Source organism: Cherax quadricarinatus, chromosome 37 (assembly GCF_038502225.1).
Source record: "Cherax quadricarinatus isolate ZL_2023a chromosome 37, ASM3850222v1, whole genome shotgun sequence".
In the NCBI taxonomy this organism is placed as follows: domain Eukaryota; kingdom Metazoa; phylum Arthropoda; class Malacostraca; order Decapoda; family Parastacidae; genus Cherax; species Cherax quadricarinatus.
The window spans coordinates 6,795,781-6,812,104 of NC_091328.1; the positions used below are offsets into that span (position 1 = coordinate 6,795,781).

At 38.7% G+C, this 16,324-nt stretch overlaps 1 protein-coding gene across 1 annotated transcript in view; it reads left to right on the forward strand.

Moving 5' to 3' along the window:
* LOC128701612 (Tyrosine-protein kinase Src42A) overlaps positions 1-16,324 on the forward strand; it is a 91,155-nt gene that overhangs the window by 37,417 nt on the left and 37,414 nt on the right. Inside the window, exon 4 of the mRNA XM_053795431.2 lies at positions 1,168-1,331. Within this exon, the coding sequence (XP_053651406.1) occupies positions 1,168-1,331 (164 nt within the window). The remainder of the gene's footprint in view (positions 1-1,167; positions 1,332-16,324) is intronic.

Sequence of the window (16,324 nt, forward strand, 5' to 3'; positions counted from 1 at the left end):
ACCCTTTGGCTGTCACAAGCCCCTTTCTGAAACTCATTCTACATCAAAAAATTTGTGGGGAAAAAAAAATTATTTTTTCTAATGAAATGATAGAGAATCTTTTCCCGATGGTAATGACACCAAAAGTATGAAATTTGATTGAAAACTTATGGAATTACGTTCCCAGGAAGTTAGTGATCTCGGCAATATATATGCATTGGCGATTTCGCTGACTTTGAGCCCTATTTTCAGCCAATTCCATTGTTCCAGTTAACCAAACTCATAGCTATTTCTTTAGAACTCCATTTTTTCTATCAATTGAGTACAAGAAACTGCCCATTTACCAATTTCAACTATCCAATAAAGTGGTCAGAAATTGGCAATTTGGCCAATTTCACACAAATTAAAAAAAATGCGAGTTTCCAAATAGAGTCCAGAATAAACAATGCAGACATTCTTGGCACTAAAATAACATATGCTCTGTTCATTAGTCACGTCTCTAGGCCCCGCTTATATTACTCTTGCTTTCTATTTTGATTTTTTATTCACACAAAAAATAGAAGGTTTACTGTTATGCAGACTACTGCATTATTGTAAAAATGGTATAAATAATATCAGTGCACTAGTGAAAGAATATTAGACTCCCCAGTTGATGTGTATTGGACGTGTGGTGTGATTTGCTTACTCTTGAACATTGGTAAAAATCAAACATTTCCGCTACTTTGAGCTCAATTTCTAGGCCGTTTTCATTGTGAAACTAATCAAAATCATCTCTATTTCCTGTAATATGTTTTCCATTCTATCAAATGAGACCAAGAAAACGAGAATACAACCATAAATACTATACGAAAATACACCTCAAAGTCAGCGTTTTAGTCCAAAAACACGGTTGGAGTTTTTTTTTTCTCATTATGCACTGTGTGTTGCAGGATTATTTTTATATAGTGCACACTGACCACACAGACCCATTCTCTCACAAGTGGGCCTACCAGCTTTCTCCTGCTTGATTTGAAGCTGCTAGAATAAATGAGTATATATACGTCCGAAACACTGGCTCGTAAGACGTATATATACGGCCAAAACAGTCAAAGGGTTAAGAGTGCATATGTATACCATCTTATATGTAATTTATTACAGTGTATATTTAAATATTTGTGTGAACTGCATCTCTGACTTTTTCCCTAACAGTAAGAGATGGCGACACAGTTAAACATTATCGGATACGGCAGTTAGACGAAGGAGGGTTCTTTATTGCTCGTAGGACCACCTTCAGAACATTACAAGAACTTGTAGAACATTATAGTAAAGATGCTGATGGCTTGTGCGTTAACCTCAGAAAGCCTTGTATCCAGGTTGGTTTTGATATCTGTTCTGCTTTTTACTATTGACTTTCCTATAGAGTACATTATTATGCTTGTTTACAAGCAACATATTTTGGATCTTGAATGCAAATGTGTGTATGTGTAATGTCTGCAGCCTTTCTCTTTCCTTAAACTGTATTTTATATTAACTCCATTCCATTTCTAGTAGGTTTTATACTAGCATTAATTCTTAAAGTGATTAAAAAAATGGGTTGGAGCAGTTGCACAAATTTCATTCAAATTAGTGTACATACATGTATTAGGATGAGAAATACCTGAAAATTCTTCTCTAAAAATTAAAAAAAAAAAACACACTTGTTACGAAATTAGGTGACTTTCATCTTATACATTATGATAAACCCCTGGTTATAAAGTACATTTTGGGCAGACTAATACTTAAAACTACTTGACATGTATTGTATAGTTCGATTATTTAAATGTGAAGTTTAATACTGTATATGTAATTAAGTCTTCTGAAGATAATAGTTAATGTAATGATCATTTTAATTAACCAAATCGTGTGTTAGAATGGTGCATAATATTTTGAAGAGATCGGAACACAAACCTGTATTTACTATATTTTAGGTACAATAATTATATATTTGGTGTCTCTCAGCCAGGGTGCAGGATTAATGCCACATTTTTCTCCATGGGGAAGTGGAAAAGAATTCTTCCTCCATAAGCCATGCGTGTTTTAAGGGGCAGCTAAAATGCCAGGATCAAGGGGCTAGTAACCCCTTCTCCTGTATGTATTACTAAATATAAAAGGAGAAACTTTTGTTTTTTCTTTTGGGCTACCCTGCCTTGGTGGGATACAGTCGGTGCATTGAAAGAAGAATTATATATTTAGCTGGAAATGGGGAGTACAGTGCCTGCACTTTAAAGGAGGGGTTTGAGGTATTGGCAATTTGGAGGGATGTCTAAACTGTCATATTTGAGCACCTCTACGAAGACAGTGATTATGTATGAGTGATTGTGAAAGTGTTGAATGATGAAAGTTTTTTTCTTTCTGTTTGGGTTTTTCATTCTTTTTGGGCCACCCTGCCTCGGTGAGATACAGCCGGTTTGTTGAAAGAAGATGTATATATATATTGAAATAGAAATATTTTGGCAGCAATCATTGAATGAGTATGAATGCTGATTGCAATTTGGATAAGCAGGTTGAATTCAATATACATTTATATTTGATCTATGTAAATTTACATCAAAATTCAGGAAGTTCTGAAACTATTTTTAAAGCAATTTGCAAACTGGTATCTTTTTGCAGCTTCTGGTAAAGCGTTTCGATATTTTTGGGCCATTTATTTGCATGGAGTTTCTTCCCTGGTTGAGTTGAACACATGGGATGTCAAAGAAGTATTGTATTTGTATCTTGTGTTGTCTGCATTCTGTTTCAGCTCTCCAAGAAGAGTTCTAGGACTAGGTTAATATTTGTATTGAGTGTCCTGTGTATGTATAAGGTTTGGACAATAGTAGGTGTGAACGTTTTGTATGTCGAGCAACTAAGGTTTTGACAAGTAGGGGAATACATTGTCTGAAATCTGAATGAGTGATCAGTCCAACAGTAGATTTTTGTTGGGTTATGATGGGTTTAAGACGATTCCCTATTTGTAGATCTACATGCACTTATACCATAAGTGCTGTAAGAGTAAATTAAACAGTAGTAAAGAATGAGTAATGTTTGAGGTACATAATGACTTATTTTTGAAAGAATGCCTATGTAATAGGCAACATCATGTAATCACAAATGGCACTTTCTCAGCTACCCAACCAATTATATAAGGTGCTCCACAAGGTAACTTCATGGACATTTTTCTCTTTCACCTCTGTATCAGTGACTTACTGAATGTTTCATAACTAATTGAGCCTGATGACCATGACTTATATTTTATCATGCTCTGAGCCCCTGCTTTTAAGCACTTTGGTTAATATATTAAAAACAGGCTATGCCTAGTTGATGATAACCAGAGACACCCTTAATATAGAAAAAAAAACCCAGAATTTATAATTTTCCCATTTTAATAAAATTTTGAAATTTTTTATTGAAATTGGCAAATTAAAACTTAACACAAAATTGGTGTGAAGCTTTATTTGAGAAAAATGAGTGTTGAAAATTGGAAGCCAACCTGAAAGAGAATTTACATTTATTACACAGAATCCCACAAGTCCAAATCTAAAAACCATATTAGAAAATTAACGATTTTTTTTACAACTACAGCTTATCCCAAAAATATCATCCTTTTCATAAGATGCCTCAACCATTGAAGATTGAAGCCATTTATCCAGACTTGAGTCCTGTAGGTGGGAAGTATTTTGTCTGCACTCTAAAGGAGGATGGGATATTTGCTTTTTAGAGGGACGTCTAAACTGTCATATCTGCATGCCTCTGGCAAGACAGTGTGTATAAATGATGGTGAAAGTGTTTCTTTTTTGGGTTATCCTGCCTTGGTGGGAGATGGCCAGCGTGTTAAAAAAAAAATTGTAATCGTTATTTTACAAAGAAAAAATACTATACAATTGTCAGAAAAAAAAAAATGACAGATTGGTAGCTACTCAATCTGATAGCAGTTTCAACCTCTTGTGTTGAAAGTTTCAAGATGTTCGGAAGAGACTTTGTCAGCTTACCACATAATTATTCCTAATTTTTGGTTACATGTACATATTGTATATAAAATTGACCAGAGAGCACCTGCATATGTGTAGTATTAGATTTATATACTAGTGGGCCAGATTTATGGGGCATGCACTGTGAAATTGCAGGCATCTGCTTTGAAGGTTATGTAAATAAAGTTGTTTGTAAAAGTGAATAAGAGGTGTGGTTTAAAGGTGAAATAGATGTAAGACTGCTTGAGCTGCCCTCCTACACAGTGTAAGATAACCTCTTGCTGATAAATACCTTCCACATTAAATAAAAAATTTTCAAAGCATAAATTGTATATTTTGTATGATGAGGTTAAGCAATTTGTAAAATTGTGTCTCTTGTTTTATGCTGTTGTGTTCCAGGTCCTTGGCATCTGAGCTCAGTCAGGTCATAAAAACTTAATTATTTAAAATAAGAATCTCCAGTGCACTTTTCATATACAGCATTATCAATTGAAATAGGACATTGCATAACAGCAGATTTGCATAAAGTGAGTGAGATCTGATGTATTTAATGTTTTATTTTTTTTTTTGTCTCTGTTTAGATTGTTTGTGAAAATTTTTCTCCTCATGCTTGTGTGTCAAGATGATAATGTCTCGTGGATGATATTGTATTATGTGGATCAATTTTCATTTATAAAGCTTTCTGATTCTGACATGTATTAATATTGTTTACAGTATATATACTACTGTACATTGATCTTTTTCCCTACACACAGAATCTTGCTCAAACATTCCTCCTCCTGATGGCTCTCACACAGTATTGTGTTGGACTTCATAATAGTTCTTCAAATTCTTATTATACACTTATAGGTATACTAGCAAATGCCATTTGAGCTTGACTAGTTTGAACTCTGAACTGAAATGATTTAGAAGGGTTGTGTTTTCTTCAGCATATACACATTGGTGGACAGTTACATTATGAAGTGTGAAAATCCTCAGTGAGTGGAGTTTCTTCTAAGGATACTTCAGCTTGGAAGGAACTTGGTACTGTTTGTGAACTTATGCTGCTGCGTATGAGATTTACACATTTGTGTTACATTGTAAATGCATTCCTTCCTAGTGTTTTAGTTGTGTTCATTTGTTTTGGCAGGTATGGTATTGGTGCTCACTTTAAGTCTTATGTTTGCTTAGATTTTATTTAAAAATAGGCCATACCAAATTCTAATTCTGAGTTTTTTCATAAATGAAATTTTAATGGAAGTTATCTTTTTTTATTTGACAGTATTTGCTAGAAATTTCTTTGGGTGACTGTGATAAGTTGTGTAGTCATTCTTAATATTTGCTAAAACCTTTCCTCTCTTTCAACTTTCTCTCCTAACGTCATCGGGGAAAAAGGCTGTAAGTTGACAGATACAATATTAGTTTTCCTTTTAAGTTATATGCATGGTCCCTCTGTAAATAAGAATGTGCACATTAATTTTAGACTTTGCAATTAATATGTAAAAGTCAGTTTGAGCGTGAGCAATAAACTTTGAGAAGCATGAAATGACAAAGAATGAGATGCTTGAAAGGTTTCGCCTTCCTCTGATTGTGTCTCCTCTAATACACTTACTCACATCTATTGATTAGTTTACTTTAAGGTAATGCAAAATTGGTTTTCATTTATACTTCATGAATATATATACATGAGGAATACATGAATGTGTGTGTTGGAAGTAGCAGCATTTTTTTTTTCTTTTAATTAAATTCCTCCAACAGTTTGTCTGATTTTCTTTTAATGCCAGTTACACTTTATTTAATCACAATCCTGCAGCAAGGAGGTGGCTGGAGGCAGTGGAAATGTTGTGTCTAAGGGCACTGTGTGCTGTAAATGTTATGCACAGAATTCGTAGTGTAGAAATTAGGAGGAGGTGTGGAATTACTAAAAGTGTTATTCAGAGGGTTGAAGAGGGGTTATTGAGGGGGTTTGGTCATTTAGAGAGGATGGATCAAAATAGGTTGACTTGGAGGGTGTATAAATCTGTAGTGGAGGGGAGGAAGGGTAGGAGTCGTCCTAGGAAAGGATGGAGGGAGGGGGTAAAAGAGGTTTTGTGTGCAAGGGGTCTGGAAATGCAGCAGGCATGTGTGAGTGTGTTAGATAGGAGTGAATGGAGATGAATGGTTTTTGGGACCTGACGAGCTGTTTGAGTGTGAGCAGGGTAATATTTTGTGAAGGGATTCAGGGAAACTGGGTAGCTGGACTTCAGTCCTGGAGGTGGAAAATACAGTGCCTGCACTGTTTGGAGTGACATCTAAACTGTCATATCTGCAAAGACAGTGATAATGTGTGAATGATGGTGAAAGTGGTGGTCTTTTTTTTTTTTGGGGTCACCCTGCCTCGGTTGGAGATGGCCAACGTGTTAAAAAAATACGGAGATAATGAATCCTTGCAACCGAAATTGGAGAGAAGGGTTTCAAGTGATCAATAGCTAAATTTTGTAATTTAATGAGTTGATCACTGTATATTGCACAGCACTTCAAAAAAAAAAAAAGCATCGTGTAGTGCACAGCACTTCATAAATGACCTGATCACCAAACACTGCACAGCACTTTATAAATGATCTGATCACCATACACTGCACAGCACTTCATAAATGATCTAATCACCATACACTGCACAGCACTTCATAAATGATCTAATCACCATACACTGCACAGCACTTCATAAATAATCTGATCACCATATACTGCACAGCACTTCATAAATGATCTGATCACCATACACTGCACAGCACTTCATAAATGAAATGATCACATACTGTACTGTATATCGCCTGGAAATTATCAAGAAAACAGTTGTCATGCAATTGGAGCTGTACTGAGTAAAAAAAAAAAAAATGCCAAATTTATTTTTTGTGATAGTGCAGGAGAAGCATAAAACTAGGTTATATAGTAAATTAAGATATGGAGATTTTATCTTGTTAAATGGTTGCTGTTCAAGTATTGTAAAAAAAAGGATAGAGCAAGTGTTGCTTCTAAAAGGAAGCTTGTTTATAAAGTGAGAAGTTCGAGGGTTTGCGTTATGAAACTTGTGGGAAGTTTTGTTATACAGCGCAATACAAGTTTATTTCAACATGATACGTTATAGTTCAGTATATACGTTCTCCCGTTTCCATTGTTTTTTTTATTATTATTATTATTTTTAGTTCCACAGATTCCTCACATAAGTATATTTAAATTGTGGAACCTTACTTCAGGTGTTAACACTTATTTTAAAGAAAAACCTTTTAACTCTTGATAGAAAAATAGTACACTATCTGAAAAGTGAAGTGTCCTTGTTTTCTCTGGTATAGTGCAGCTGAGACTAACTGGAAATATACGTACATAGTTTTGCACTGGTCAGGGAGGTATACCATCTTTTAGGAGTGAAGAAGAGCAGAATGTAAGTGTGGTGGAGGTACGCGAGGCATTACGTAGAATGAAAGGGGGTAAAGCAGCTGGAACTGATGGGATCATGACAGAAATGTTAAAAGCAGGGGGGGATATAGTGTTGGAGTGGTTGGTACTTTTGTTTAATAAATGTATGAAAGAGGGGAAAGTACCTAGGGATTGGGAGAGAGCATGTATAGTCCCTTTATATAAAGGGAAAGGGGACAAAAGAGATTGTAAAAATTATAGAGGAATAAGTTTATTGAGTGCCTGGAGTTACCTGGAGTTTACCTGGAGAGAGTTCCGGGGGTCAACGCCCCCGCGGCCTGGTCTGAGACCAGGCCTCCTGGTGGATCAGAGCCTGATCAACCAGGCTGTTGCTGCTGGCTGCACGCAAACCAACATACGAGCCACAGCCCGGCTGATCTGGAACTGACTTTAGGTGCTTGTCCAGTGCCAGCTTGAAGACTGCCAGGGGTCTGTTGGTAATCCCCCTTATGTGTGCTGGGAGGCAGTTGAACAGTCTCGGGCCCCTGACACTTATTGTATGGTCTCTTAACGTGCTAGTGACACCCCTGCTTTTCATTGGGGGGATGGTGCATCGTCTGCCAAGTCTTTTGCTTTCGTAGTGGGTGATTTTCGTGTGCAAGTTCGGTACTAGTCCCTCTAGGATTTTCCAGGTGTATATAATCATGTATCTCTCCCTCCTGCGTTCCAGGGAATACAGGTTTAGGAACCTCAAGCGCTCCCAATAATTGAGGTGTTTTATCTCCGTTATGCGCGCCGTGAAAGTTCTCTGTACATTTTCTAGGTCGGCAATTTCACCTGCCTTGAAAGGTGCTGTTAGTGTGCAGCAATATTCCAGCCTAGATAGAACAAGTGACCTGAAGAGTGTCATCATGGGCTTGGCCTCCCTAGTTTTGAAGGTTCTCATTATCCATCCTGTCATTTTTCTAGCAGATGCGATTGATACAATGTTATGGTCCTTGAAGGTGAGATCCTCCGACATGATCACTCCCAGGTCTTTGACGTTGGTGTTTCGCTCTATTTTGTGGCCAGAATTTGTTTTGTACTCTGATGAAGATTTAATTTCCTCATGTTTACCATATCTGAGTAATTGAAATTTCTCATCGTTGAACTTCATATTGTTTTCTGCAGCCCACTGAAAGATTTGGTTGATGTCTGCCTGGAGCTTTGCAGTGTCTGCAATGGAAGACACTGTCATGCAGATTCGGGTGTCATCTGCAAAGGAAGACACGGTGCTGTGGCTGACATCCTTGTCTATGTCGGATATGAGGATGAGGAACAAGATGGGAGCGAGTACTGTGCCTTGTGGAACAGAGCTTTTCACCGTAGCTGCCTCGGACTTTACTCTGTTGACGACTACTCTCTGTGTTCTGTTAGTGAGGAAATTATAGATCCATCGACCGACTTTTCCTGTTATTCCTTTAGCACGCATTTTGTGCGCTATTACGCCATGGTCACACTTGTCGAAGGCTTTTGCAAAGTCTGTATATATTACATCTGCATTCTTTTTGTCTTCTAGTGCATTTAGGACCTTGTCGTAGTGGTCCAATAGTTGAGACAGACAGGAGCGACCTGTTCTAAACCCATGTTGCCCTGGGTTGTGTAACTGATGGGTTTCTAGATGCGTGGTGATCTTGCTTCTTAGGACCCTTTCAAAGATTTTTATGATATGGGATGTTAGTGCTATTGGTCTGTAGTTCTTTGCTGTTGCTTTACTGCCCCCTTTGTGGAGTGGGGCTATGTCTGTTGTTTTTAGTAACTGTGGGACGACCCCCGTGTCCATGCTCCCTCTCCATAGGATGGAAAAGGCTCGTGATAGGGGCTTCTTGCAGTTCTTGATGAACACAGAGTTCCATGAGTCTGGCCCTGGGGCAGAGTGCATGGGCATGTCATTTATCGCCTGTTCGAAGTCATTTGGCGTCAGGATAACATCGGATAGGCTTGTGTTAATCAAATTTTGTGGCTCTCTCATAAAAAATTCATTTTGATCTTCGACTCTCAGTCTGGTTAGCGGGTTGCTAAAAACTGAGTCATATTGGGACTTGAGTAGCTCACTCATTTCCTTGTTGTCATCTGTGTAGGACCCATCTTGTTTAAGTAGGGGCCCAATACTGGACGTTGTTCTCGATTTTGACTTGGCATAGGAGAAGAAATACTTTGGGTTTCTTTCGATTTCATTTATGGCTTTTAGTTCTTCCCGCGATTCCTGACTCCTAAAGGATTCTTTTAGCTTAAGTTCGATGCTTGCTATTTCTCTGACCAGTGTCTCCCTACGCATTTCAGATATATTGACCTCTTTTAGCCGCTCTGTTATTCTTTTCCGTCGCCTGTAAAGGGAGCGCCTGTCTCTTTCTGTTTTACATCTACTCCTCCTTTTTCTTAGAGGAATAAGCCTTGTGCATACATCGAGTGCTACCGAGTTAATCTGTTCTAGGCATAAGTTGGGGTCTGTGTTGCTTAGTATATCTTCCCAGCTTATATCGGTTAGGACTTGGTTTACTTGGTCCCACTTTATGTTTTTGTTATTGAAGTTGAATTTGGTGAATGCTCCCTCGTGACTAATCTCATTATGTCGGTCTGGGGCTCCGCGCATACATGACTGAACCTCAATTATGTTGTGATCTGAGTATATTGTTTTTGATATGGTGATATTTCTTATCAGATCATCATTGTTAGTGAAGATGAGGTCTAGTGTATTCTCCAGTCTAGTAGGCTCTATTATTTGCTGGTTTAAATTGAATTTTGTGCAGAGATTTAAAAGCTCGCGTGAGTGTGAGTTTTCATCAGAGCTGCCTCCTGGTGTTATTACTGCAACAATATTATTTGCTATATTCCTCCATTTTAGGTGCCTTAAGTTGAAATCCCCCAGGAGCAAGATGTTGGGTGCAGGAGCTGGAAGGTTTTCCAGACAGTGGTCAATTTTTAACAGCTGTTCCTGGAATTGCTGGGATGTTGCATCCGGAGGCTTGTAGACTATCACAATGACTAGGTTTTGGTTCTCGACCTTTACTGCTAAAACTTCCACTACATCATTTGAGGCATTTAGCAGTTCTGTGCAAACAAGTGACTCTGCAATGTACAGGCCAACCCCCCCCCCTTTTGCCTGTTCACTCTGTCACATCTGTATAGGTTGTAACCTGGGATCCATATTTCGTTGTCCAAGTGATCCTTTATGTGGGTCTCAGTGAAAGCCGCGAACATTGCCTTTGCCTCTGCAAGCAGTCCACGGATGAAAGGTATTTTGTTGTTTGTTGCTGGCTTTAGACCCTGTATATTTGCAAAGAAGAATGTTATCGGACTGGTGGTATTGTTGGTACTGGGGGAAAAGTGTACGGTAGGGTTATAATTGAAAGAATTAGAGGTAAGACAGAATGTAGGATTGCGGATGAGCAAGGAGGTTTCAGAGTGGGTAGGGGATGTGTAGATCAAGTGTTTACATTGAAGCATATATGTGAACAGTATTTAGATAAAGGTAGGGAAGTTTTTATTGCATTTATGGATTTAGAAAAGGCATATGATAGAGTGGATAGGGGAGCAATGTGGCAGATGTTGCAAGTATATGGAATAGGTAAGTTACTAAATGCTGTAAAGAGTTTTTATGAGGATAGTGAGGCTCAGGTTAGGGTGTGTAGAAGAGAGGGAGACTACTTCCCGATAAAAGTAGGTCTTAGACAGGGATGTGTAATGTCACCATGGTTGTTTAATATATTTATAGATGGGGTTGTAAAAGAAGTAAATGCTAGGGTGTTCGGGAGAGGGGTGGGACTAAATTATGGGGAATCAAATTCAAAATGGGAATTAACACAGTTACTTTTTGCTGATGATACTGTGCTTATAGGAGATTCTAAAGAAAAATTGCAAAGGTTAGTGGATGAGTTTGGGAATGTGTGTAAAGGTAGAAAGTTGAAAGTGAACATAGAAAAGAGTAAGGTGATGAGGGTGTCAAATGATTTAGATAAAGAAAAATTGGATATCAAATTGGGGAGGAGGAGTATGGAAGAAGTGAATGTTTTCAGATACTTGGGAGTTGACGTGTCGGCAGATGGATTTATGAGGGATGAGGTTAATCATAGAATTGATGAGGGAAAAAAGGTGAGTGGTGCATTGAGGTATATGTGGAGTCAAAAAACATTATCTATGGAGGCAAAGAAGGGAATGTATGAAAGTATAGTAGTACCAACACTCTTATATGGGTGTGAAGCTTGGGTGGTAAATGCAGCAGCGAAGAGACGGTTGGAGGCAGTGGAGATGTCCTGTCTAAGGGCAATGTGTGGTGTAAATATTATGCAGAAAATTCGGAGTGTGGAAATTAGGAAAAGGTGTGGAGTTAATAAAAGTATTAGTCAGAGGGCAGAAGAGGGGTTGTTGAGGTGGTTTGGTCATTTAGAGAGAATGGATCAAAGTAGAATGACATGGAAAGCATATAAATCTATAGGGGAAGGAAGGCGAGGTAGGGGTCGTCCTCGAAAGGGTTGGAGAGAGGGGGTAAAGGAGGTTTTGTGGGCAAGGGGCTTGGACTTCCAGCAAGCATGCGTGAGTGTGTTAGATAGGAGTGAATGGAGACGAATGGTACTTGGGACCTGACGATCTGTTGGAGTGTGAGCAGGGTAATATTTAGTGAAGGGATTCAGGGAAACCGGTTATTTTCATATAGTCGGACTTGAGTCCTGGAAATGGGAAGTACAATGCCTGCACTTTAAAGGAGGAGTTTGGGATATTGGCAGTTTGGAGGGATATGTTGTGTATCTTTATACGTATATGCTTCTAAACTGTTGTATTCTGAGCACCTCTGCAAAAACAGTGATTATGTGTGAGTGTGGTGAAAGTGTTGAATGATGATGAAAGCATTTTCTTTTTGGGGATTTTCTTTCTTTTTTGGGTCACCCTGCCTCGGTGGGAGACGGCCGACTTGTTGAAAAAAAAAAAAAGTTTTGCGTGACTAGTCCTTCTGCTGGCTATTTAATATTGATAGCCCACAATTCATGCAGGTTGCAGGTTGCATGAATTATGGGCTATCAGTGATTTTCTCAACTTATAGGGTGAATAACATATGAAAAAAAAGGGTTGTGCTCATAATATCTCCCAGAAAGTGTAAGTTTTTTAATTTATCAATTCTTCAAATAATAGCTTTTCTTACTTAACATTATATTTTTTATTGGTTGTTGATCTGGAACTGTATACTTCCACAGACATTTGACAGGCAGTAATATACCAGCTACCACCATCACTCGCCACCATCACCTTCCATTTCTAAGGCCTTCAGGAAGTCTCTTGCTGACTCAGTTTGTTTTCCTTTCATGGCATTATTGGTATACAGTACCATCAAGGTGATGAATTAGAAATGTGTGCAAATAGATGTGCATATTTAAGTTTTTTTTTTTTTTAAATTAATAGTTCCACAAATAATTTTCCTCATGGACCTCCAGCATCACTGGTATAACTTTTGAAGGCCATTGTTAATATCCAGAGATAAGAAGGGGGGATGATAAATTAAAAATAACCCTTTGAACATGAGAGTGAGTATGCTCACATGGTACTGTTATATGGTAGTGTTTGCATGGGAGGCAGTTTTACACTGAGGAGTGATGATAGGCCTACCCCACACATGCAAAATGGTAGCCTTGCCCAAGGCATGAATGGGAGTTAATCACTGTTGTGCTTCATAATGGTAATGCATGCCACTAACGGAAATGGAAATTCTGCCCTGGCATTCTGTAATATTTATGGAGTGTTATCAGAAATAGAGTAGATTTAATTAGTCAAGTGTACGTATTACAGAAAAACATGAGTGAGTCCTGCAGTATGTGCTTAAGAAATGTTTAGGGCAACTTCAAAAGATGCAGAAAATATACATGGCAAAATTTTTTATTACCTTGAAGAATGCTAAATATAGAATGTGATGGCATACAAGAGTGAAATATAATTTTATGCTAGATATTTAGCTCAGGAATATAGACAATAAAAAAACATCTGGGAGGGAGAAGAGGGAGTGTATCAAGGAAAAAATCATGAAGGTTAAGAACATAATTACGGATATTGAGGAAAGGATTGTGTAGCAGTATATGGCATACTGTACCTTTATATTCTTGACCATATGGAATGAAACATGGACATTAGGTGAAATAGGTACAAGTGGCTGATCAGACAGTCACTAGTAAGTCCTGGCCTCAGACCAGCAAACAAGAGTGGGAAAACTTGAAACTATTCACAGATTTTTTTTTTTTTTCCAACAAGTCGGCTGTCTCCCACCGAGGCAGGGTGACCCAAAAAAGAAAGAAAATCCCCAAAAAGAAAATACTTTCATCATCATTCAACACTTTCACCACACTCGCACATTATCACTGTTTTTGCAGAGGTGCTCAGAATACAACAGTCTAGAAGCATACACATATAAAGATACACAACATATCCCTCCAAACTGCCAATATCCCAAACCCCTCCTTTAAAGTGCAGGCATTGTACTTCCCATTTCCAGGACTCAAGTCCGACTATATGAAAATAACCGGTTTCCCTGAATCCCTTCACTAAATATTACCCTGCTCACACTCCAACAGATCGTCAGGTCCCAAGTACCATTCGTCTCCATTCACTCCTATCTAACATGCTCACGCACGCTTGCTGGAAGTCCAAGCCCCTTGCCCACAAAACCTCCTTTACCCCCTCTCTCCAACCCTTTCGAGGACGACCCCTACCCCGCCTTCCTTCCCCTATAGATTTATATGCTTTCCATGTCATTCTGCTTTGATCCATTCTCTCTAAATGACCAAACCACCTCAACAACCCCTCTTCTGCCCTCTGACTAATACTTTTATTAACTCCACACCTTTTCCTAATTTCCACACTCCGAATTTTCTGCATAATATTTACACCACACATTGCCCTTAAACAGGACATCTCCACTGCCTCCAACCGTCTCCTCGCTGCTGCATTTACCACCCAAGCTTCACACCCATATAAGAGTGTTGGTACTACTATACTTTCATACATTCCCTTCTTTGCCTCCATAGATAACGTTTTTTTGACTCCACATATACCTCAATGCACCACTCACCTTTTTTCCCTCATCTATTCTATGATTAACCTCATCCTTCATAAATCCATCCGCCGACACGTCAACTCCCAAGTATCTGAAAGCATTCACTTCTTCCATACTCCTCCTCCCCAATTTGATATCCACAGATATATTCACAGATATCATTGGAATTTAAAGTTACAACTGCAGAAATCAGTTATAGTGCAATCCCATGTTTGTAAATTTTTATGATGGGACACCAGTTGTCTTGACTGATGGACAAGGGTGAGTGTGTTAACTTCTGATTGTCACCAGCTGAGGTGTGTGTGCACACGTGGAATTTGTTGCCACAGCCTCAGTGCTCTCTCTTCTACCTTGCATATCACACAATACTGAAGTTGGGTTGATAATCACTAACCTTGTTGACAACTTGTATGAGGACAGCGATGCCTGAGATGTTCCGCCTGTGAAATCCATACATACTCCTTCAGTGATATGGCTGATAAAGGTCTAAGTCTTAAGGACATGACTATTGATTGAATGTGAAACAGGACATTCAAACACGAACATCACTCATTATTTCAAGAAAGTGCCTGGTAAAAAAAATCCTGAACTTGTTACCCAAGCCACTCTTCTAGTGATGCAATCAGAATTCTTATGTATCTACATTACTTGGAGCATTCTGTGAGCCTAGATGCCAGATGCGATTGTGGAGTGATAGCGCACAGAATGAGGGCCATGGGCATTATGGGGATGGTAGGCAGATGGATTTTCAGGTTTCTAACACACACCACAAAAAATATTGGTAAACAGAGCAAGATCCAGCATCAACGAGGTAAAAAGCTCAGTTCCCCATGGTATTGTCCTTGCACCTCTGCTGTTTCTCATCCTCATAGCAGACATAGATAAAAACACCCGTCACACTTTTGCATCGTTATTTGCAGATGACACTAAAATAAGCATGAAAGTCACTATGGTAGAGGACACTGAAAAATTACAGAAAGACATAAGCAGGGCTTTCCAGTGGGCAGTGGAGAACATGACATTCAGTGGTGATAAGTTCCAGCTGCTAAGATATGGAAAGAATGAAGAACTCAAAAGGAACACTGTATACAATACTCAAGGGTCACCAAATAGAATGAAAGAAACGCGTAAAATACTTGAGAATAATTACGTCAGTTGACCTTTCTTTTAAGAAACATAATAAGACAGTCACTACAGCCAGGAGGATGATGGGGTGGGTATTGAGAACTTTCAAAACAAGGGAAATAATGCCATTGGTGACACTCTTCAAATCGTTAGTGCTTCCTCATTTAGAATATTGCTCATTGCTGATGACCCCATTCAAACCAGGAGAAATATCAGAGCTGGAACAAATACAGAGATCGTTTACAGTTCACATTGAGCTAGTAAAGCACCTAAATTACTGGGAATGCCTTCACATCTTGAACATGTATTCATTTGAGCAAAGGAAAGAGAAATACAGTAGTACCTTGACTTATGAGTGCCCCAACTTACGAGTTTTCCGAGTTATGGGCCGTCGCTTGGTCGATTTTTTGCATTGAGTTGCGAGCCAAAATCCGAGTTACAAGCGAGCTTCAGATATGCTGCCACTAGTTGGCGCAGTGAATGCCATGACATCCACCGAGCATCCCGTGTCACTCATTGAGTACACGAGGTTACCTCGCCGTGGAAGCACCTCTCTTGTTAAGCTGTGGTAGTGGTGATGCTAGTAGAGATGGTGGTGGTAGTGGTGGTGTTAGTATTGTAGCAAGTAAGTTAAGCGATTAAGTTTATGACGAACAAAAGCGACCACCCTCCACCTCTGCCAGCATCTTCTGTTTGCCCAAGTCGTCTGATCTCCAAGGTAAATACACTTTATAAAACCAGTTTATTTCTTTACATTCTCTTTTATTATGTTTTATGTTTTTATACAATATTTCTTATTTGTAAA